General features: G+C 43.4%; 1 protein-coding gene across 2 annotated transcripts in view; it reads left to right on the top strand.

Moving 5' to 3' along the window:
- The window catches only part of C1H1orf21 (chromosome 1 C1orf21 homolog), a 208512-nt gene that overhangs the window by 69411 nt on the left and 113611 nt on the right, over positions 1–25490 (top strand). For both annotated transcript variants that reach the window (XM_021170447.2, XM_021170455.2), the window contains exon 2: positions 16099–16321. In XM_021170447.2, the coding sequence (XP_021026106.1) occupies positions 16228–16321 (94 nt within the window). In that variant the 5' untranslated portion in view covers positions 16099–16227. The remainder of the gene's footprint in view (positions 1–16098; positions 16322–25490) is intronic.

Raw genomic sequence — 25490 nt, 5'->3', positions numbered from 1 at the left:
ACCCTGTGAGGACTGTGAGTACACCCTGTGAGGGACTGTGAGTACACCCTGTGAGGGCTGTGAGTACACCCTGTGAGGACTGTGAGTACACCCTGTGAGGACTGTGAGTACACCCTGTGAGGGACTGTGAGCACACCCTCTGGGGGCTGTGAGTACACCCTGTGAAGGGCAGTGACTACTTGGGAAGGATAGGTAACTGAGGCTTCCCATGAGCCAGATGCTTCTTTAAACTGAGAATAAGAAGCTGAAGTGAGAGGCTTTCTGTGTTTCATAATTATAATCCCACCACACGGCGGGAGGATTGCCGTGAGTTTGAGGGAAGCTGGCTGTATAGTGAGTTCTAGGTCAGCTGTGCTACACTGAGACCTGGTATCAAAAAGTACAACCAACAGAAAAAGGCTTGACCCAGCAGGGAAATAGAGCATCCCCACAGACTGCATCATTCACTTCTGTTTCATTATTTCTCTCAGCTCTTCCCTGGCTGCTCCCAGTTTTCTCTGCCTCCCACAATCCCTTAACATATGGTTAATTTTTCTCCCCTTTACTCTCCAGCTTGTTTGTGTTTCAGACTTTTCCTACTAGAACCCTCCATACAGCCCTATCTAGTCCCAGGGCAGCAAAGCCAGCAAACACCCTTGGAGAAAACAGCTCCGCTGTGGACAGAAACCACTATCATTTCTCTATAGATACTTAATCACAGATTCAATTCAAGATCATCTTGGCATGTGGTGATCAGAACAGTTAAGTAGAGATGAGTGAGAGGAAGGAGGTCACTTGGTGAGCCCCAGGTGCCAACATGTGTTCTGCTTGCTTGAGAAACCCCTGCAGTTGCAAGGTGGGTCATGGTCCCTGTGTGGCTAGTGACATCACCAACATTGTGCAGCTTCAGAGGACACTGAATGGAAGTGGAGTTGGGTTGAGTCTGGGGATGTTGCTCAATGGTAGAGCGCATGCTTAACTTGTGTAAATCTCTATAGTTCTACCTTAGTTACGGTTTCTACTGCGATGATAAAAACACCATGACCAAGAGCAATTGGGGAGGAAAGGGTTATTTCAATTTAAAAACTCTCAGATCGTGTTCAGCCACTTAGGGAAGTCCGGGCAGAAATTTAGAGCAGGAACCCCAAGCCAGGAACTGAAACCAAAGCCGTGGGGCGCTGATTACTGGCCTGCTCCTCATGGCTTGCTCAGGTCGCTTTCTTATAGCACCCAGGGCCACCATTGCAGGGTGGCATAGCCTACAGTCAGCCAGGCCCACCACAACTGATCATTAATCGGGAAAATGCCCTACAGATTGTCCTAGAGGTCATCTAGTGGGGGCATTTTCTCAGTTGAGGTTCTGTCTTCCCAGGTACATCTATGTTTGTCCTAAGTTGACATCAAACTGGCCAGTACACTTCCATTACCAGGATATCTTCCAAAATAAGATAAAAAGAAATAAATTGGCTTAAGTGTGTGCTAATAGGAGAAACTAAGGTCAAAGATGTTGTAAATACCATTGACTATTATCTAATACTCTTTAAAAAAACACTCTGGGCAGCAGAGATCAAATGAAGGCAACCACTCCTTGAAAGCATGCATCTCCCTCAGTTAGCCTGGCCACCTAGGTCTGAGTTAACTTTGTTGGCAGAGCTTTTTAAATTTTCCCTACTCCTGAACCCTTTTTACTAAGAAACTCTGACATGACTTTATAGGTTTAGAGAGTAGACATTTATCAGGAATTTACTGATAACAAATCATCAGAAAATGTTCTTTAAAACAATCTTTTGATATACATAGATTTTTACCATTTTTTGAGGTTGATGGCAGGTTTGTTTACTAATGAGATTGCTGTGATTATTTTCACTCATAGTTAAATCTTGGCTGAATGTTTGAATGCCTTTGGCATTTTTCAGATCTGATAACTGTTTTCATTTTATCATTGTTCAGAATACCATGTTATCACATGATCACGTCATATAAAAAAGCAGGAGTATATTTACAAGTACTTACTTTGGAAACTGTTGGAAATTCTGTTCTAATCCTAAACCAGAATTCATTTAATGAATTTTCAAACCTGTTTTGTTTTGTTTTTTTGTTTTTTTGTTTTTTTCCAAGACAGGGTTTCTTTGTGTAGCTCGGCTGTCCTGAAACTCACTCTGTAAACCAGGCTGGCCTGGAACTCATAGATCCACCTACCTCTGCCTCCGGGTGCTGGGGTTAAAGGTTTGTACCACTACCACCCAGCTTATTTAATGATTTTTAAGTCAGCAACTCAACATCAATGTGTACAATCAAAAGTTTTAACACAGTATAGTTTGAAAATCTGCTGGTTTGATGCACACTGAGAGATAAGGGTTGGGAAATAGCTGAAATCTTTGTTTTCTGGGGCTGGGAAGATGGCTTAGGCTGTAAAGTATTGTTGTTGCTGTGATAAACACCACTGCAAAAAGTGGCTTAGGGGAAAAGGTTGATTTCATTCTGTAGATCAGAGTCCATCATTGAAGGAAGATAGGAAAGGAAGATGAGCAGGAACCACGAAGGAAAGCCACTCACAGGCTTGCTCCCAGACTCGAGTTCAGCTGCCTTTCTTTATAGCACAGATGCACTTGCCTTGGGATGGTATTGCCCACAGTGGGCAGGGACTTCAATTAGCAACCAGGAGAATGCCCATAGACATGTTCCCAGGCTAGTCTGGTGGAGGCAGTTCTCCAGATGAGATTCCCTTTTCCTGGATGTGCCAAGGTGACAGAGCAAGAGCAACTGTCACACAATGCAGGCTTTCTGGCACACATTAAGAGCCAGGTGTGGTGATGTGTGCTCATTATCCCAGGACTGGGGTGGCAGAAGCAGGAAGATCCCTGGAGCTTGCAGCTTGCTGGCCAGCTTTATTGGTGAGCTCCAGGTTCAATAAGGAAGGTACCTAACACTGACATCTGGTCTTCAGACACACACACACACACACACACACACACACACACACACACACCTGCATGCACATGCATTTGAACACACACATAAACATACACACACCTACAGAAAAAATCTTTGTTTTCCATAAGTAAGCTGTAATATTTCTGTAAGAGCAGAAGACTTGATATGAGTGGTTAATAAACAAATCAAACACTGCAGTTTATGGTCTCAGCCACGCCATTTTAGACATAGTCCTTCTCATTGCATGGCGTGGACAGCACATATTGTACGAAGTATGTGTGTTATATGTTAAGAACCTCTATCCTTAATTGACCCCATGTTGGGCTCTGATCCACAGTTTAAGAAGTTGTGTCTTGGGCACAACTGTCTGTATCTAGTCATGGCTGCCTCCCAGTGATCCGTCTCATCAGCAGCCCTTCCTGCGTTACAGAACAGAGCCACCAGTAGACAGGAGGCAGCTAATGTTTAAGAAGGCTGCAGGTCTGGCTGCAGCATTTCCTGTCTTGTAGATTGATGGTGTCTAGCTGTTCGGCTGATGTCATCATGCATCTGTGTTTCAGAGTGCGTGTAACAGGGGAGGAGGCTGGTTTTAACCGAGCAAACTCATTACCCCTTGAGGGAGGAAGGGGAAGCTCCTGGCTTCCTCCTGTTTGATTTGTTGGCTTCATTGGGGGGAAACAAATGACTGTGTCCTCCTATAGAGAATGCTACGTTCTCTTTGACATATAAATAAACAGCCTTCCACGTTTGATGTATTCATTTATTTTACCACTGCTGGAACTGTTAGTTTCTAAAAACCATGTCATGTTACTTTATTGTATTTTGACTTTCATTTTTGGAATGGGAAGAAGAGAACCAATAAATATGTCTCTGTGTTTTATTAGGTAAGAAGTGGAGGACTCTTAACTACAAATGACCACTAGGAACCAGAGTCCTCTAAAGTCTGATGGATGAGCCAATAAGCCAAACAAATTCCAGGGAGGAGGACAGGGGCTAAATTGTTTCTGGAAATATCTTTGTCACAAGGACTCACCTTTTATCCATTCATTAAAAGAAAGCATTAAAGTACTCTCTCATCTCCTGTCTCCTTTATTTGTTAGAATGCAGGTAGTAATTAGTACCTCTGCTCATTTTCATTAAAAGCATATGTCCGGCCTGCAGGTACCCAGAATATAGAAGTGTTAGGTGTTAGCTTTCAAGAGCTTCTAGATTCTTATTAACTTGAGTGGTGCTGAGACAAAAGTGTATTTGGCAACTGGTCCTAAGTCATGTGTATTTTCCCTCTTCATGGTCCTGATGCTCAGGTTTTTGGAGCTGGCATCAAGGCTCTTGTAACCTTCTAACTGTTTTTCCAATCTGTCTGTCATTATCAGTTTGTCATTCCCAAACCTGGCCTGAGCAGTGGGTGTCCAAGCCCATGCCAGGTAGCTACTTAGATAAAGGAATGGTTTAGGTAGAAGTCTCTCACCACTCTGTTGCTAGGTTACTGAACCCTGAAGAACTGGGCCCTGAACATATCGTTTATGCTCCAAATTTGTTATTTATGGCTGCAAGCAGATGCAGTTCATAATTGGGGAAACAATGAGATACAGAATGAATAAAACGAACTAGTTGGACACAGTACTGCAACAGATAACTACAGGTTGGTGTCCAGGACATGTTCAGCAAAGGAGACTGGTTTGAAGTTACTGTTTATGCCCAGGGAGTTATGGGCCACCTTTGCAGAGCTGTGATGTTCAGTCAGTCATGAACTTGAATCCTGTAACCAGAGCTAGTCAATGAGGCTGCAGTCTGGTGTGTTCCTGGGCTAGAGTGAGATTAAACGCATCAATTTTGGATATAGGATTTAAAATTTTTTCATCCTTTAATTTACGTTTTCCACTAAAATTTCTCCTTTATCCATATTTTAATCATATGGGCAGTTTTTTTTTTTTTAAAGAAATAACCCTTATTCAGAGACAACATTTACCAAACATTTGGCCTCTTTAAACAGCTATAGATAGTAATTTTCAGTTGTACCTTTCATAAATGTTTCTCTTAAAGTCAAAATTACTATTGGTGTTTCATCTCTAAACACGTCTGCTTTATAACCAGCATCTAAGCTAACAAATGTTAGACTCCTACTTTTTGCAAAGACTTGCACAGGACCAGGGTCATCAAAAACACAACTGGTCCTCAAAATCTACAAATGACACCAAGAAGAAAGTTCACAATACAAAACAACAGTATGGACGATCCCCCCAGGCTGTGCATAATTATTTTTGAAATGAGAGTTAAATGCTAACTTCAGAGAGAGAAGACCTCAAGTAGTCTGAGTTAAATGGAGAAGGAAAGATAGGTGCAGACTTGCAGGAACTTGGAGGGTGCTGAGTGTGTCCCGCAGACCCATGCTGATAACGATAAGGAAAGGAACGAGCCATGGCTAAGATGCATTCTGGCCTTTGAAGAGTGGGTAGATTTTGACAGCAGGTAGAGGTTTTAGGAGGAGTTCTGTTTTAAGGGGACAACTGAGAACAGGAAATTTCATAGCTAGACACTGTGCTTAATTAATGTATTAAAGTACCTGTAAATGCTAGAAGGAATGGTGTGTGTGTGTGTGTGTGTGTGTGTGTGTGTGAGAGAGAGAGAGAGAGAGAGAGAGAGTGTGTGTGTGTGTGTGTGTGTGTGTGTGTGTGTGAGAGAGAGAGAGAGAGAGAGAGAGAGAGACTTAAGTCACAAGACAAGGATTTAAGCCTTCTCTTGGAGCAGTGCATTGATTACAGAGGGATTTGATTATGTATATGTATGTATTATGTGTGAGATCATCAGACCCCCTTAAGTGTGAGCAACCAAGCTCAGATCCTTTGCAAGAGGCTCTGTGTCACCGAGCCATCTCTCCAGCTCTTACTTTCTACTTTTACTTATTTTAAGCCAAGTTATTAGAAGTTGGAGTTCCTGAGATGTGTGATGACTTATGATTGTTGACTGTAACCCCAGCACTCAGGAAGCTGAAGCAGGAGGGTGGCAAGTTTGAGGCTGGCCTGGGTTATACAGCCAGAAACAAGAAGTAGAGACTATACTTCATATTTCTGGAAATGATAAGACGGGTGATTGGGAATAAAGGCTACTTTGCACTGTGATGGGGGCTCTGAGGTTGGTAACTGTCCATGGTTCCAGCACCTCTTGGGAAGGTTGGCTTACATACACTAGGAGTCAGGAAGGAAAAGGGGAGGCAGGAGAACCCCTTTCTATGCAAGGTGGACTGGCAGCTTGGCATTTTGAAGATTTGTTGAGTCCCTGTTCTCTCCCAGTCAGAGCTTCTAACATAGACTCGGGAAAATATGGAGATGGGATTTACCTTCAAAACACTACAGCCCTCACTGTGTCTGCTCCACTGATGTGCCTAAAGGAGCACCACAGAACTAACACTCCGAGAAAGAGTTCAGAAGAGCGAGAGAACTGAGTTACGTGCATCATTAGATGCAGTACATACAGGCATCCCTGGGAATGTGGAGTCTAGAGCAGTGGTGTATGGAGGGCAGAGGTCTGAGGGAGAAGGATATTTGGTGAGACCCCTGTGAGGGAGGCTAGTTTCTCAAGTAGGAAGACACAGTGGTGGCTTAGCAGGTCTGGGTGAAAGATAGTAATCTAAATTCCCCATTGTTCAGTGTTCTCATTTGTAGCTTTAGGAACCTGACCTCAATTAGTCTGAAGATGTGTCTTGTTTCAAAAGTCCACGTATCTCAAAGCCTTTACCCCGGAAGCCTTAGCGAGTATTGGATTTGAAGTTAAAAGACGGCCTTAATTTTATCCTTGTCATGGAAAATCGATGAGATACTTAGGCATTTGTGAAACTTCTTAGTAAAAATTTGAATCATTTTCTGGTGCTTTCAAAACTGACATTCATTGGACATGACTATGCAGTTTTCCCTCTCGGGCAAAGCAAAATGTAAACAAAGGAATATAATATAGTGGAAACTGAAGTTTGAAGGCCAGGTCCGGAGATGATCTACATTTTGTCTTATTTTTTCCAGCCTGCCTCTGGGGCAGCAATAACAGGGATGCAGTAGAACCAGGGGACAATGTAGTGGCATTCCTCATAAGCGCAGCAATAATACACAGCCTGCCCTGTGTGTGTCTGACATTTGTAGGCCTATGTCGCCATGGCAGGTGGAGCTACCCATTGGTGGTTTTACAGATACATCTAGGACAAGGCATAACTAGACTGGAATGTAGTCAGTTCCCCATTTCCGTGCTTCAAGACCTCTCTGAGGTTAACCGCTGAGCCAAGTGTTCAGGGCTGTTTCAGATAACACCTCCATGCCTCCAGTGGGAACTACCTGCAGGCGGTGTGTCCTGATGCTGCACTATGGGCATTTCAGCTCCTGTGGGGCAGTCCCGTCAAGCTTGCCACATGGTCTCTTTCTCTGAGTGCATGCTGTGGACAAGGAGGCGAGAACACCATGTTCACGAACAATATGACTTCTAGTAGGGAACACTGGATTGATTCAGAATAATTGTTTCAGTCAGTTGCAATTTGTAGTAACATTTTCAAGGTCATCATAGCTTGAGACCTTTAACCCTATGTATTCTTCAATAGAGCTTCAGTGGCAGACGAGAACATCCAGGCTATGGGGGAGCATCATTTATTTCTGTTTGTTCATTCAGACCCTAGCGACAGTCAAAGACTAACTGTAGGTGCAGTGAAGTGACCCTGCTATCCAGAGTTAAGGTTCAATGTGGCAGTGGCCGGGCCGGCTGACCTGCTCTAGGGCATGGCCATCACTCTGCTGACGCTGTCTTGTCCTCTTGGCTCTGGTCTCTAAGCTACTTATAACAGTGATTGCACAGAATGGCTTTTTGGCTGAATGCTGCAAAATCAATGAAGTTTCCCAAAGCCTTATGCTTGTCTTGAGAAAAAAATGAGAGAAAGTGGAGATGCTTAAAGACAAACAGACAGTCCAACTTAGTAGACTGAAGGGTCTGGGTTATGCGACCTGAAATGATATTTATCATTCCATCTTCTAAAGACATTGTCCTTAAAACGTTCTTTGCTGTGGAAAACCAATTAATTCCAGACTTCCGTTCTAGCTAGAACACTCAATCAATCTGATAGATTTGATAGTTGATCTATCGGATAGATTCTATCAGATGGGTTCTTTGGAAGTGCTGAAGCCCATGTATTGATTCTGATTAAAAATGGGGAAATGCATGCAGGCATGTTTAGATGGGGCGGGGATGGGTGGGCCGGGGAGCTATCTTAGTTTAAATCTCCAAACCCTAGTGAAAAGTAGAAAGCTGGTTGTCAAAAAACAAAAACAAAACAAAAAAACTGTCAAAATAAGTAAATTGCACATTTCCCCAGAGCAGATTAGGGTCACCATTCAGGTGCCAAAAGCTTTGAAAATTCTGCCATTATTCCTTTCCTTTGTTTTGGCGGGAATATACTGAACATTTCAAATTCCCTGTGCTGGCCTAGATGAACATTCTGAACTTCAATTCAGCGCTATGGTAATGATGTCACGGGCCATGAAGGTCAATTAAGGCACAAGGCTGAAGGCAGCTCCCATCCTTAAAAGCATTCTTCCATGTGCCATATCTCTGTGAAAAGAGATTCCCAAGGTATTTCCTCCATTGGTCCTTTATTTGTCAACTGTTGGCCTGCTGCTATGGGGGACAGAATACAGAGGGAACTTATTAGGACAGGTTGTAATCTTGGAAGTCTCCCTGGTGATGGGGGAAGATTCATAAGCTGGTAACATTGAGTTTTATGCTCATTGGAGCTGACACCAAGTGTACCTTCCTGACCTACAGTGTGTTTGCACACAGCCCATGTTTGTAGAGCTACACGAGACTGACTGCCCCATACCAGCACAACAGAAACACTGGGCACTTTATTTGTGCTACACAAGGACCACGTGCTACTTTCTCCTTTTACAGAAAGAACTCTCTCCCACCTTAGTGTTCATTTGCATTGGCCTGCTAACCTTTTGTTACTAAGATCAATAACCTTGAACAACTTAGCTCCCCTCTTCTGTTTCTTCTTTCCTTTCTTTGCCACTGTTCTGAAGCGTATCAATATGCCATTAATAGTGTGGACGGTGACAATAGGTACTTAGTGGTCGGTTTCCTCACACCAGGTGCCATCTTCAGTGTTTGCCATAGGCCATCTCTGTCCTTTACAGTCACAAGGCCTGATTCCAGTGTACAGAGGAGACCTAAGACATGGTGAAGTGAGGTACTTGTCTACACATCCTTTCCCAAGGATATGGGTGTAATTTTCTACCTCACTAGGATGGTGTGTCTCTGAGAGCAACATCTCCTCCCCACTCCCCACCCACCCATGAGAATGTTTTACCTGTTTACAGTCTCCGAGCCTCCCAGGCCCTTTCAGATCACAAACAACACACTCTAGAGAAAGCATGTCTATTCCGAAGACAGAATTTGGGGTAGCTGAGGCTTACCTGTAGAGAGATGTTTCAGTGAGCAGTCTATGAAGCTGTCTGGGGTCAGTGAGCCAGTGGCTCTTACAGACACCGCACAATCCTGGGTCATGGGGCATGAGATCCTAGAATGAGAGTTCTTCGGCCGGAGGAAACAGCAGCCTCTTGTGGGGAATTTCACTTATTTTGGTTCAGGAACTCGAAGGAAGAAGGAAGTTATTTTGGGAGGGAAGAGGGGTGCGTGTTTATATTTTTAGGAAATCTGCTTTGAAATTGTAGGACTAAGATCTTTTTAGTGTTCCTATTTTATTAAAAGTAATACTAATTCTGGCCATATTAAATATATCCTCTTTCAAATATCAATACCAAATTAAGTTCTCCAATAAAACCCTGGTAGTCTTTTATATTTCCAAGTTATAAAAAGTCATTTGCTTATGGTTCATCCTCGTTTGGTTTAATTCTTTTAGAATTTAGTTTATTTTTATTTATATATATGTGTGGATGAGAAAGAAGGGCGAAGGTGCATAGGGTGACCTGCAGAGGTCAAATGAGTTGGACCCACTGGAGCCAGAGTTTAGGCAGTTGTAAGCTACCCACTGTGGGTGCTTGGAACTGAACTCAGGTCTTCTGCAAGACTGAATAAATTTGAGAGTCCATACTGCTGTGGGTGTGTGTGGTTTTAATTAAGATCTCTTTGACTGCATGCCTTCCCAGAAGCCATGTCTAGTGTTCCTGAACTTTGATAGACCAATATGTAGGTATATCAACAATAGAGTTTGAGGCACAGTATAATGGCACAAATATTTTATCCTTAGCTTGAAGGACAGTCATACCTGGAGTTGTCTTCTAACCAATTCCCTATAAGAAGCACCACAAGAATTAATTTTATTTATGAAAGCCAGGATAGAGAAAGGGAAAATAGAGTTGAGCTTTGCTCTACTGTTCAATTTTTACACATTGAAGCCATCACTCGTGGGCCGCACGTTATCATGAGCAATACTGAGATTTCTCTATAATCTACCCAGTAGTACTTCTGAGAAATGTCCAGGCTGTTTAGACTTTAAGCATCTGCTAATGGAGAAGGTGTTTTAAAACAACAAAACAAACCAAACAAACAAACCAGTGTGTACATGGATTGAATCTAGGTGGGAGGAAGCTTTTTAACAACTGGTCATTTTACCCTTTCCCCCTCACCTTGGATCAGATAGGCCACAGAATCGAGCTTGGCTGTATGAAGCCCAGCTTTGGTCCAACGGCAGGCCTATGATAGCAGAAACCAGAGTTATTGAGCCTTGTGTGTACTTCCCACCTTGTCTCTCCACCTCAGTTGGAAACTCCCACAGAAATGTGCCCTCTTGCATAAGGCCTCTACTACTGTATTTCTCTGAGGTACCTGCTGTCTAAACTATTATCTTCAGAGGTATGAGTTCTCCCATTAAGAAAACAGAAGCCAAAATCCTTGTGCCTTTGACATTACTCACGTATTGTTGATTGTCAGGATACCAAATGCGTGAGTGGAGGGATGGGGATGGCCTGTGATGCTGACAGGAAGACTTGACTTCCAGAAACCTATGTGTCAAATGTGACATCTCTGTATCTTTTAGCAATGGCACTGAAATATGAAGAGGTGTTAACAGTAGCCCAAGGACACTGGAAGATTAGAAATCACTTTTAAGTTTTCTTTCTTCTCCCCTCCCAGTGGGCTGTGCATCAACACTCATTATTGAGAAACACAGCAGATGGGCCAACAGACCGATTAGTTATTTATATATACATATATATTTTTTTCTTTATGGAGCTTAGATGCTGGCTCTTTCTTCATTAAAAGGAAGGCATTTTTACATGATGCCTTGTCTTGGCTTCCCTTTTTAAGCAGAAGTACAAGGAGGCCACTTCACTCGGTCTATTAATCATGCAGCTTCGCCCCTGTCTTAACTGCTGTCTTCATAGCTCTCTGTGTGCCCATTGCAGTCAGTATTTGATTTCTTTCCAGTCCTGCAACCCTCGCCGTGTGGGCCTTCATGTCCACGTTCTTTCTAGGCTTGGGTTTCTTTATGGGGTTTATCTTTTTTTTTTTAATTTGCTTTTTTTTTTTCAGATGTGTTTTTCTTCACTAGAAAATTGTTTCAAATATTTTGGCATTCCTATCCAAAATGAAAGGTCTTTGATTAATTGAAAGGAGGTAAAATTACCTATAACATTATGTAATAAAAAAAATCTTTACCGGTAGCCTTTTTGTTTAAACAAAGGGGTTCATTTAATCTCTTGGATTGTCCTCAAAAAATGGAATTTTTCTTGTTCTAGTTTTAAGTTTTCTGAAAGTGTTTTTTAAAAATGAAACCCTGCTTCCCATTTTTCCTTGTGATGGGCATGCATATGAAATTCGTGTGTGCATATAGATGGAATTTTCCATGGTGTGCCATGAGTTAGCATGCAGTAGCAATTCCCCAATGATACTTGGAGAACTTTGAAACATGCTATAGGGAAAGGGTGCACATGCAGGGTCACACAATTTTAAAGTTTTTCATTTTAAAAAATCTGAATTAGATTCATAAACTTGCTGATGGATTTTGTAAAAATTGGGGAAATGGTCTATAAAAATGGCATTGAATTAGTTTAGGTCATGGTTTTGTGGTGCCCACATTTTGAGGACATTAGAAATGATATGTAGGGCCCCCAATCATTTGCGGAGAGCTATACACAAAGCCATAAGTGGTTAATTTGGCTCTGTGTTTTCTGAGATGCATGATGGTCCTGTCTCCTAGATAGCTTGAAAACAGACGAACGAACCTGTGAGTCAGTTTTAGAAGTGTCCATCAAACTTCAAAGAGGTGCTTCAGTTCAGTTCTCACGCTGCGATCTGCAGCTTCAAGCAATAGCTTGCTGTTAATAACTTGGTGTGAAAATGTGGAGTCTGGCGTGCCTGTTTGCCTTGTCTCTAAGTGCGGTGGGGGCTGGAAAAGAACTCAAGCCTAGCTGAAGGAAAGATGGAAGCTGATGTGTATGAGGAGGTGAGAACCAAAGGGGAGTTCTTCTGAGCAGGTGATCCCAGCAGTCTTTAGGGAGACATTTCTAAAGTCCGCTCAGGACAGCTTTACGTTGACTGAGAATGAGTGGAGATGTAACCTTGACATTACACATGCAGTTCAAAGGCGTTTTAATGATGGTTCCTTAGATGTGGGCCGGTCTCAACCCCAACACCTCTCTAGGCTCACTTTCTCAAAGCTGAGTCAGGTGCCTGTGGGGTGAACGCCCTGACGTCGGTGGGGTTTTCAATCTGCAGGAGCTTGGACCACATTGCCTCGAAGCTGGTCTAATTACCTCCTTCACTGATCTTTTATATTCTATGGGGGCAGAGAGGAAAATCATATTTCATCTTGCTTGCCACCGTGAGCTTGGTACCTACCAATCACTGTCTATTACTAAGGAGTTTCCAATTAACATCTGCTAATTAAATGATTGAATGATTGGACAAGTGCTTGTGACATACTCAAAACTTTTCCTCAGTGATCTGTGCATGACTAACTTTACAAATTGGAGGTCTGCCCCTCAAATGACTCCAGTACCACCAGAGGGGTAAACTTAATAAAATATAGTTCCAATAAGCTTGTAAAACTTGAACATACCACTTTAAAAATCAAAATACTGCTATAAGCTATACGCTATAGTGCATTTCAGAAATAAACTGCACATGGAGCAGTGGTTGAGCAGCAGTTCTTATTGAGTGACAGAGGTTATTAAAGCATAATTAGCTGCATGTGGTAACACATGCCCTCAGCCCCAGCTAGTGAGAGTCTGAAACAGGAAGATCACTTGAGCCCAGGAGTTCAAGGTCTCTCTCCCACTCTCCCTCACCTCTTTCCTCTACCTTTTCCCCTCCCTGTGAAATATAAATATATATTTGTCAGCCTGAAGCTGACAAACATTTATTTTCATGTAACTATAACTCCTTACATCCTAGTGCGTTTTTAATGTGAACACAGCTTGGAAGAATGAGAAGCACTGTAATGCTACTCAGGGTCAGAGGTTAACTCCTGTCAGCTTCCCACGTTACAGAGGTCTCTCCTCACCTGTGGTCTCGGCATTCACAGTTTCATGGTCCATGAAGATCCTAAGAGTCCTGACTCGTTCCATAGAGAACAACATGTTCCCATGAGCTTCGGTGTGGTGTAATGTTTCTACTTACTAGTAATCACCATTGCTCGCTAACAGTGTCTAATGTAAAGTAATTTTTGTTGTAAATATGTGTATAAGGAAAAGCATGGTATATGCTGTGTTGGTACTGCTCCATTTTCATCTGCTGAGGGTCTTGAACATTCACACCTGGGCAAGAGGAAGGCTTCAGATGTCTTTGTGAGAAACCACACAAGAAGCATGACATTTCAAATGTGAAGTTGGAATTAAAAAACAAAGTCACCCGAGGTGACTGGGGAGGGAGTGGTGAATTGCCTCCTATTTCTCAGAACCCCAGTGATTGTGTTAGTTCACCGCTCTTTTTGTTTTCTCTTTGATTCTGGAGAGGTGGCGAGAGGTGGAGAGAGGTTCCTGTCTGTGCGGCTTGTCTCCCCCATGCTCGTGTGAGGTGGTTTGCTCATAGACTTCCTTCTTGGAAAGGAAGGGGCTTCCATCCACACCTGTGATCCTCCTCTGATGCTGAGCTGGGGACAGAGCTGATGCCGGGCTAAGAAGGTGCTGACAGAATCCAGAAACCTCAGCACCACTGGCAGGTCTAGGGATTGCAAGAACTCATAGCTGCTGTGGGCTGGGGAGAACCTCTCACCTCCTCTCTCTTCTCATCTCTTGTTTCTGTGGTGGGGGTCTTCTGAGACTAAAGGATGTAAGCAGGGAGATAACCATGCTACTATCCTATGACGTCTGATACTGACTTTATTAAGTTGGGTGGAGATGGCAAGCCACGCCTTCTCTGGGCTCTTCACAAAGCACTGGCTGTGCTGGTCTCTTCCTGCCCTGACCCTTCTGGAGCAAGTACACAAACGTGCTCTGTCTTTCCCCGGCCCGGGCCTTAGTTCATCTGCTCCTCACGTCTGCATGTTGTCTCTGTGTTCTCAGACTGGTCAGTTTCTACGAGATCTTTAATACCACAAAGCAACACCACTTCCTCTGTCTCTGCCACCATCCTGTCAGAATGTGATCTGCTTTTTTAAATGGTACATTGCTATAGACTCAGTCACAGCGCTCTCTCTCTCTCTGTGTGTGTGTGTGTGGTGTTTATTGTCAGCAGCTCTCCCCCATCAGGCCCCTGAGACATAGAGTTGTTTCAAAGACATTACTGCTAAGTCATAGAATAGCTTGTTTGTATGTGTGTTAGTGTGTACATCCATAAACCCAGATTTCGTATAATCTTAAAAAAATGAAATGTGTTCATATAAGGTCCCCTGGTGTGTGAAGGAGGTACTAGCATTGACTCTCTAGGAGACAAAGCTTCATGGTCTGTAATATTTCTCCAAGCAGCTTTCTTCTCATGATCAGTGATAAGAGGATACTCTGAAGGATTATATACAGGTTGTTATGGTATAGACAGAGGATTACTGCAGCTATTGTTTGCATGGCTTGGTTTTACATCAGTGCCTTTGAATTTAATCTCGTTCATTACATTACTTAGATTGTTGAGAAGATGTTCTTTGCTGAGGTTTTTATGGCTCACATGATCAGATTTCTCTGTCCATAGATAGCCTTTGTGTTCTAGGAAGGGCCTAGGGTCCCGTAGTCCTGTTGACAAATGAAGTTGGCAGCCATGTTTTGGTAGTGCCATCTGTGAGCCTTGACAGGTTCAACTTCATAGCAAGAATGGTTGTGGTGCTGGTGGAATGTGGGTGCTGGGGAGGGTAAAGAATGGTGTTTTCTTGGTTTTGCCAGGGCCTTGAGGAGCGAAGGGTTGCATTGGTTAGGGGTGGATGTGGGCAGAGGGATGGTCAAAGGAATGGCTTCTAGATTGTCGTACCTCATTTACACGGCTGGGATGGCTGGATTAGACAGATGATAAACCCAGCCAAAACAAGCAGAAGTATCTGAGCACACTGAGTACAGCAAGCCCGGAGAGTCTGGGCAGCTCCCTTCTCTGTGGCAGGGAAGGTAACCTCACTTCAGTCCAAATGCGGGGTAGGTCTGAGTGGTTCATTCATAAGCAGTCCTTATACCTTCATGAGAGACAAGTTGACATACAAGCCATGGCTGGGAAGACAACTGTGCTCTGTTTTTCTCCATTGTCCTACATGTTTGACTCAATCCTTAAAACAGTGAGTGAGCTGATCAGAGTGAACACCTGAAGTCTAATTATTGATTCAGGCCAACTTCAGATGCATGACCGAGGCCATGGTCCAGCCTGAGAAGAAAGGTGATCTCCTGAAGTAGATAAAGCCTCAGAGTGTTGGCCTGTAGAGAGGGCTGGCAGGAAGGCACGGCGTGGCTCTCGCCAGTGCACCTCGCTTACTGGTGATGCCAGGACACCAGCCAATCCATAAGCACCTCGGATGCTGTGTGGCAGTCAGTAGTTCTCATTCCTTGAGGGCTCTTTACCTGTCTTTGAAAATGGCTTCTTCCCAGAGTGTGGTGGTGGAGCATATCTTCCTTGGTTGCCTTCTGAGCAGAGATCAAGAGGGACTACCCCCACTGCACTTCTATTCTTCAGCACTGAGTGTGGACGCCAGGAACTGCCCTGTGTAATGCCGATGGCCACCCACCCCCCAGGGAGCAGTACCAGGTGTGCAGTCTCCTTTTCTGATCCAGCTTTCTCTTCTTGCAGGTGTACACCCTGTTACCAGCACAGCCACAAGGTGGATTTCCTGTGTGCTTGAAGAGAGAGAAAGCAATGTCCCCGTGTCTGTAGAGATGATTTGCAGTCCAGCCCTGCTGAAGCTGACCGAATGAGACTATGGGCTGTGCCTCTGCCAAGCATGTCGCTACTGTTCAAAATGAAGAGGAAGCACAGAGAGGGAAGAGCTACCAGAATGGAGATGTGTTTGGCGGTAAGTGCTCACACACTTTCCTTCTGGCCTGGTGGGTTCAGGCCATTCCTGCTGGCGATGGTGGAGAGTGACTACACTGATTTGTGTCCTCTGCTATTGGGTCAGAGGGATGTGAGACTTGAGCATAGTCAGTGCAAACCCTTCCTATTCTCAGTTGCTATCATTTGTACCTAGGGAGGCTCAGAGATGGTCATAGAGGTTTTATATACAAGTTCTCGTGCACATCAACCTAAAGAACTAGAGAGGCTCTCAAGTTGAGATATCAGGCAGTGACTCGTGTCCTCAGGGGTGACAACCGAAAACACAAGCCAAAAGTGGAGAGAAGGGAGGTTTGTGAGTGAGATGGTGCCTGTGTTTTAGGGCTAATGAGTGAATTCATATTTAAGAATGCAGTGAAGGGTAATTTTACTGCTCCTAGTGCAGTGGTCCTACAGATTGCCAAGGTCACACACACTGCCTCTTCTCTAAGCCCAAATAATTAAAAACCCAAACCGGTAGCTTTTTAAAAATCAAGATGCTTCACATAAACACTCAGATGTCTTCAGTCGCTCTCACAACTCTGGTCTTCATTTCTGGGCAATCGGCAGGGTAGTGTGGTGTTTGCCTCTGCAATCAGCCTGGGGCCTCCCTTGAACCACACACCCTCCCGCACACTTACACACCAAGCCTAGGTCACTGTGACATTACCTGCCTGGCCATTTACTGGATTTTGAGCTTCTTGACCTTGGGTTTATCCTTGGAAAGATCATTTTCTCCTTTGATGGAGTGTGTATATTTGAACACAATTCTAGTTAATGTAGGGCACATGGAACAGGTTTTGTTAAATGACTTTAGTAGAAAAATCCAACGACCTGAAGATATAAATAAAAAAAGTAGCTATGCTATTTATAAAAAAATAAATAAATAAATACCATTTCCTTTCTTATTGGATAAAGAATCTCACCAAGAAATATCTCATCCCCCAGTTGCTCTCAAACAGTGTGGTCCCTTGTATGATGACTAGCTGTCTGTGTGTGTGTGTGTGTGTGTGTGTGTGCACATGCCTGCAAGTACTCACTTGTGTATGTGTAGAGTCACATCCTCCAATCACTCTCAGACAATGTTGTCTGCTGTAAAGTGTCTAGCTGTACGTGTGTGCACATGCCTAAAAGTGTGTGCATGTGTGTAGAGGCCAGATACCTACCCTCAAGCACAGTCCACCTTGGGTGTTTTTTGGTGTTTTGTTTTGTTTTTTGACACTGACTGGATAAGCCCCAGGGCTCCATCTCTCCAGTGCTGGGATTATAAGCATGTGCCACCAAGCCTGGCCTTTCTGTATGAGTTCTGGGGAACAAGACTCAGGCCTTTGTCATATAAAGCAAGCTCTAAACTAGCTGAGCCATCTTCCCAACCCTGGCCTTTGATTCATGGTAACGATTGTTTTTGAACTGGGATTTCCACTGTTACATTAATGTGCGCTAATGAATGAGGAGTTTTATTCCAGTAACAAATTTGTTGTGATGATTACCTGGAGGATTTAAAGGATAGAGGAAAATAATGGATATTTGAGCATCTTACTAAAGCCAGACACCAGCTACTGCAACCTCATCTAATGGAAAAACAGCTAATTGGAAATAGAATCATTATTGTGACCCTTTAATGCTTAGCTTCTGAGAGAAAATGATCCACCATCAAAGATGTTTTTAAACTAGCCTCTGTGATGGTCTGTCATGATCACTGTGATGATGGAGCTACTGCGGATGGAGCTGCCACCATATGTCAATCCCGGGAGGCATTTGCATTCATTTTCATGTTGAATTTTCACAACAATCCTGTGAAATATGTGCTGTCTCAATTTGCATATGGAGAGGCTGAATCACAAAAAGCAGGCTGTTTCAAAGCTGCCCAGCTCTTCAGTGTCAGCATCCACGTATCTCGGGCCCTGGCTCACCACTTCATCCCATGCTCCCACTGCAGAACAGTGTTTAAGGCCTTTGGCTAAACGTCATGGAGATTACAGAGGCAAATATAGCATAGCTCTTGCTATCCTCGACTTTGTGAGAGGATAAGGAAGTGTTGTGAGACAAAATAAACCAAATACCATACGATACCTATCATAGTAACTTTAAAGGTAGAATCAGAATGAATTCTTTTTACACACACACACACACACACACACACACATACACACTGTGGTTAGGAAGCATATGTGTGTGTGTGTGTGTGTATGTATATATGTGTATATATGTATGTATGTATGTATATGTATGTATATATGTATATGTGTGTATATGTGTATATATATACATATATATATATACATACATACACACATACTATACTTCCCCATATATATATACACACACATATATATATTCACCATATATGTGTATATACATATATACATAATATATGTATTATATATATGTATGTATTTTCTTCCTGACCACAGTTTCCTCTCTCTCTTCTTCTCCCAGTCCCTCCTACCTCCCTACCCCTGCTGCTACTTCCAGTCCTCCTCCATTTCTCTTCAGAGAATGGCAGGCCTGCCATGGATATCAGCCAACTGTGGCATATCCAATTGCAGTGAGACTAAGCGCCCGTTAAGGAGAGATGAGGCAGCCCAGTAGGAAGAAGGAGTCCCAAGGGCAGGCAACAGAGTCAGACAAGCCCCTGTGCCCACTGTTAATAATTCCACAGAAGACCAAGCTACACAACCGTGACATATGTGCAAAGGCCTAGGGACTCACAGCGGCTCCCAGAGACTGAACCAACAACCAGGGAGCCTGTATAAATGGATTCTTTATAGCGGTGGCATATGAACCTGGCCTGGAAGAATCTAAACTTGTTGGATCAGAGTTTAGGAGAGAGCTAGATGAGAAAAGGCTTGAAATCCTGTGAGACATATTCAAGAGTTTTTTTTTTTTTTTTTTTTAAATCTCGTTTGAATGGAACATGAGATATAAGTGAAGAAATCCAAGCCAGGGTTAACGTCTAGGAAAAATACATATTAAATTACAGTCTTTAGAGAGAAAGTCTTAGGGCAAGATTTGGTGATGTTAGTATACAGTATTCATATTCAGCTCTTCGGCGGTTGCTGGGTAGACTCTTGGTCTCAGGGGTTTGTATCAGCCAGAGCTTGTTCTATTGCTGGGTCAGCTGGGTGTCATGCAACTCATCTCTCACCCTCCCAGTCCTATACACCAGAAGCCACTGAGGGCCAAACATCCTTCCTAAGAAGAGCAAGACTGTGAACCGCACATATGGATGGTTCCTAAGGCTAGTTACCTGTGCGCCACATCCCACCAGCTAAAGCAGGTTGCCAAAGACCCAAACTCAAGAGGGGTTAAAGTGCATGCTGACCGTACTGTATTCATAGCCAGGATGTGCGTGCAGGGAGCAGCTAGAGTCTGGGGAGTTGGACTATTCCAGCTCTACCTAGTTCCTCCTAGCTCTGTGCGTCTGTGTAGCCCAAATCTAAGAAGTACAATTAAAGAAACAGCTGAGGTTTGTTGCTGCTGTTGTTTTTTTAATCTCCCTAATCCTCATTGAAGTTTTATTTACCCCACTATTTATCATCTGGTTAGTTTCATTTACATAGTTACAAGTTTGTAGCATAATGTTAAATAAAGCAGGAATATAAGGGTGGGAGAAGCTTCACCAGTCATGAGAGATTCTTTTTCTAGCTTTCCTAAGGTCTGGCAGTAGAAATCCCAGAACTCAGTATTGAAGAAAATGCTGGACCCACCATGTTACTGAATGCTGCCATTTAAATATAACAAGCTATGTCCTGCTTATATCTCTCCACTTGAACTAGTTTGCAAGGAGAAGATCTCCTATGCCAATATTACCACAGATAGTGCAAGTTAAGTATCTGGCTTGTTATTATCCATTTAATATCTTTTGTCACCCACCGGCCAGGTCGGCGCTCTGTTACTGTACAGTAATTACCTCCAACTTAGTGTCACAACGCAGTGTTACAGTGATACAGTGATACAGTGATGCAGTATTTCTCTCTTTGGTGGATCTCTTGGGAGCAGTTTTCAAAGAGAGGTAGAGAGCTCCAAGGAAATGAGAGCTACTGACTGTCATACAGCATCCGAGGTGCTTATGGATTGGCTGGTGTCCTGGCATCACCAGCAAGCGAAGCGCACTGGCGAGAACCACACACACAACAGCACTCTACTGTCCGGAACAGGGTTGAGCCTCTGCTGCAGTTCACTCTTCACAGAGTTGCCAGGTTTCTCAAACAGCTGCTCTCATCCATGTGAGGAAGGCCAGGCTGCCCTGTGCCGTTTCTACTGCCTTCATCTTTTCAAATACTTTCTCCAGGGTAGACTGTTGCGTGCACGCATGCACGCATGCACGAGCCATTTCTAAGGTCTCTGAAGCTTCTCTTTCTTCTCATCCCAGTTTTAGTTGTTCTGTGGGTCTTTTGTTTGTTTGTTTGTTTTTTAAATAAATCATGTATTTGTTGATAGTCGTGATCTCTCTTATAAGCTGGTTAGCCAGCTGTGGGTAGGAAATGCATGGTCTTTAGAGAGGACCCAGGTTTCCACAGGGCTAAGTGCAGGATGAAGGCGGAATGCCCAGAGATCAAGTTGAACACTGACCGTTCCATCCTCACTTTATAACTAAACTGGCTCTCACTGCTGCTGAGTTTGGTTTCAGGAGCACCCGATGTTCACAGCAGCCCTTTAAACAGAGGGGCACGGATCGTTGTAGTGAGCCTTTTGGATGGCACTGTAAGACCGAGCAGCCGGCCAGCAACCAGGAACCTAGCTGCTCTCCTTCGTGTGGACTTAGGTATATTCTCACCCTTGATGGTTCATAACTTGGCACGTGGCCTACACTGCTGCCTGTTTAAATGTTGTAGGGACCAATTTATCAGGGCCACGTTGAAGATTAAACGATAAAATGTTCCCGATGTACTTAGAGTTGCGGAGCAGTGGGAGGCAAAGTAATAATTCACTGTGTATCCCTCATAATTTTGATTGCACAAAGTGAAGATTCATTAAGGACACTTTGCTCATAGGATAATTACAGAGAGGGTACTGTGACTCTGTGTGGGACCACAGCCATTAGCCACATGTGACTCTGAAGCATGGATGATGTGGCCCAGCCTGAGATGCTTTTTACATTTTGTACTAAATGAAGAGCTAATATGGAAAATAACCAAAAAAAAATTAGCTCATTAATCACTATTGATCATATATTCAAGTGATAATTTGGATCTATCAGATTAGGTAAATTGTATCATTAAAATTACATGCACCTGCTGTTTTTTAATGCAGCCACTAGGAATACTAAGAGGCCAGGCCAGGCATAGTGGCGCATGCCTTTAATTCCAGCATTCAAAAGGGAGAGTCAGATCTCTGTGAGTTTGAGACCATGCTATGGGGTCAGCCAGGGCACCCTTAAGAGGGTGACTGAATAAAGTAAAGGTAGTCTGCACGGGCAGTGGGCTTTATTTAGTTAGAAAGAATGAAATGAGGTTGTGTGCAGAAAAATGAATGGAACTTGAGATCTCTGTGTTGATAAAATAAGCCATTTACACACAGACAAGTTTGTCTGTTTTCTCTCATATGCAGAGTTTTGGGGAAAGAGACTTAAAAGTAAAAAAGAGACTAAAGTAGAAAAAGAGACTGAAAAAGATAAAGGAAAATGGTATGACTAAATTACTTTTTAGACATATGCATGGAAACGCCACAGTAAAATCTATTGCCTTGTATAATTTGTGTTTACCAATAAGAAACTGAAAAACAAAACAAAAAGCCTTAACTCAAGATGCGAAGAGCATATCCTAGTGTGGTCTTGGAAGATATCATGGTGCTTCAAATAAGGACTCAGAAGGCTTTGCATGGCTAGAAGCCCACACAGACTTCATACATTACAGAACTTTGACGTGCGGGCCAAGAGTTTTAACTGCTGCTTTCGTAATAAAAGTACAGCCTGCTTTGTTACTTAAAGCCTTTGAGAATCAAAACTCTACTGCCTGAGGGAAGTTGCTTCTGGAGAGCTTGGAGATCCTGAATTAATTCAGTGTTTTCTAAAAACTGCCTGTTTCATACCAAGTAGCCAATGGCAGTTGTTTCTACAATGTGTTGTACTCCATATTAAGCATGTCTCACATCCCTTACTTCATCTTCAAAGCAGCCTGAAAGGAAAGAGGGATTCTAGTGTACCAGACTCCACTATCAGGTGATAACACACACACACACACACATACATACACATACACACACACACACACACAGATCACACACACACACTGCTTAGCTCAGCGTCCATATGCATATACTCATATATAGTTTATATATAAATATATATATACATTTATATGTGTAAGTTTTTGTTTATATGTGTGTATGTATATACATACACATATATACACACACGTATGAGCTTGTTTTTATATATGTATATACTCATATAGTTTATATATAAATGTGTGTATATATGTAAATTTTGGGATGCAAATGTGTATGTGTATGTATATATATATATATATATATATATATATATATATATACATACATATGTATGTATACATACACATGCACGCATATATTCACTCCCGGGGAATATTCCCAAATGCTAATTTTTCCTCACTGTCAGCGAGCACTGAGAGCCTGTTCCCTTGCTGTTGGATATGGACGTAAGTGAAAGATAGATAGGGTCATATACCACTCAGTGTTACAGGCAGCCTGACTCCAACCGGAAAGAGCCTTTGACCTGGCAGAACCTGTTACAGGGTTACCATTACAGGATTACCCTCGGAGCCCTCAGGATTCCCAAGGGGTCCCAGCAGATTCCTTTAGTCACGCAGCTTCCCCTCCAGAAGCCTTGTGTTTCTGTAGCTGCCTGGTTCCTTCCCTCTGGCTAAAGTGAAGTGAGCTCGGCTTGGTGGAAGGCTGCAATGAAGCTGCTGGTGCGTCTGGCATCCTCCAGTGAGGCCCAGGGAACCCAAGCTGCAGGCAAGGCTGGCTGGTGCTGGGGGGAGTTCTCCAGAAGTGACTCATCAACAGGAGTGGGACTGGGAGCGTCTCTTCACCTTTAGCATTTCTCAGTGTTTCCTTCCAAAATGACATCAGAGAATTTGAAACTGTGACTTCTTCCCGGAATCCTGGCTGCTTAACAAAGGATGTTTCATGGGCATCTCCTGGCAGTCTCCATGTTGCTTCACCTACCTGGCAGATTGGCCTCATTTCGTCTCTGATGTTCCTGTGTAGAGATCCACCCTGGGGCTTGAGCATGGCTGCTGCTTTCTCTACTGAATTATTACATGGCATTAAAAACATACTACTGGACTCTTGATTACAGTTCCTAAGTTTTCCCACATGCGGTTGTTATTACTGTTACCTCTGTTTGAAAGGAGGAGGCTGAAGCTAAGGCCTACCCTGGTCACATGGCTAAAGAAGTGGGACTGTTTATATAATGAGGAGGGTAGCTTGCCTGAGGGCACTCCCCTTCAGGAATAAACGTATCTGTCGGGGTGGGGGTGGGGCATTGAATCTAAACTAGCTTGTGTTTAGGAGCTTTGGGGAAGTAATTGCTAACTGCCTGCTTTAACTCAGCCTTGGCTGTTAAGAGAGGATGTCTGGAGATTCTATTGTGGTAATTAGGGTTATTTTTGGTGGAGTTGAAGTACAGTCATGTTAACCACACAGCTATGAAATCTGGCAAACTGGCTTCAAAGCCTGGCTGAGCTCCTCACAAACATACATAGACTTGTCAGACTCATGAGCTTCTCGTTGGCTTAGGTCCTGTCTGTGCAGTATGGGGGATACCAGGAGTTTGCACGGAGTTGTGGGCCTTGGACGCATTGTTGTATGTTAAGCTTTTCTGTACTACTTGGTGACACATGATAAGCAGTGAAAGGGTGCCAACTGTTCATCTCCACCATCCTGTTGGCAGCCCGAAGACATGCGTGCTTATGTATGCAGCTGTGACTTCTCAAAGTTGTTGATCGGTCCTTTGCGATTTAACTTGAGAAAATCATTATCCTTTTCTTAGGGTTGTCACATTCAACAGACTTGAACAATTGATTCATGAGCTTGAATTATTTGTGTTACTATGGTCATTCTCTTCTGTCTTGGCCTAATCAGAACTTCTGTCTATGTAAGGTGTGTGTGTGTGTGTGTGTGTGTGTGTGTGTTAAACCAGAAAGGTAAAGGTTATGACTTAGAAATAATAAATATGATAAGATGTTGCTGGAGTTTATAACCCTATTAAGCCTGTATAAAAGACACACAATCCAGATATTTTAATTATAAGCCCTATACCTAGATTGGGCAGGTCTAGGGCTATACTTACTTATTCCCCAGCTATAAGGCCCCTTATCACTTGCTGTTTCTCCTGATCATGCAATTCTGGTTCATGGCGACTTCCACCAGCCTTCTTCCTCGCTCCCCTACTCTCTCCCTTCTTGCAACTCCCTCTCAAGCCTCCAGTCCCACCTTTGCCCTCCACTGCCCTAATCACAGGTTTTAGCCTTTATCTGACAGTTAAACTGGGGAGAAGGCTCACCTGGCATCAGTTGAGCACCTGATGATCTGCTTGTAGGGGGCAACTACCTCTTGAGGAACCAGGTTTAGCATTAGAATACAAGCAGCATCAGGCCAACTCACAACAATAAGATGGCGTATTTCCATCTAAGTATGCTTTTAAAATTTTCCCACCGTACAGCTTAATGAGAACATGCTGTATTTGTTGTGTGTTTTTTATTGCTGTGACCACATACCCCAGTAAACAACTTCAGGGGGTAGGGCCTTATTTTGGTTCACGGTTTCAGCCTGTGCTGGCTGGCTCCAGTTCCTTGGGCCTGATGTCAAGTAGAAGTCATGGCAGTGGAAGCAAAGTGGCAAAGAAGGCTCATTCATCGGGCAAGGAAGCAAAGAGAAAATGAGGAAGGACCAGCGGACCTCTTCCTCAAACTAGACCTCGTGCTGAAGTTTCCCCACCTCTCAGTAGTTCGATTGAATTATGAATTAAAACAAAACAAAACATTGTGTCCACTGATGAGGTCAAAGCCATCAGGACCTGCCACATGTTTCATCTCTGAACCAGTCCTTCAATGTGTAAACCTTTAGAGGACTCCAAATCGAAGCCATATTGCCAGACATAAATTAGTGTGTGTGTGTGAGTGTGTGAGAGTATGTGTGTGTGAGAGTGTGTGTGTGTGTGTGTG

This window comes from Mus caroli, chromosome 1, assembly GCF_900094665.2.
Source record: "Mus caroli chromosome 1, CAROLI_EIJ_v1.1, whole genome shotgun sequence".
Lineage (NCBI taxonomy): Eukaryota > Metazoa > Chordata > Mammalia > Rodentia > Muridae > Mus > Mus caroli.
The sequence above is the reverse complement of the archived record's forward strand: the minus strand, read 5'-3'. Positions and strand labels throughout refer to the sequence as shown.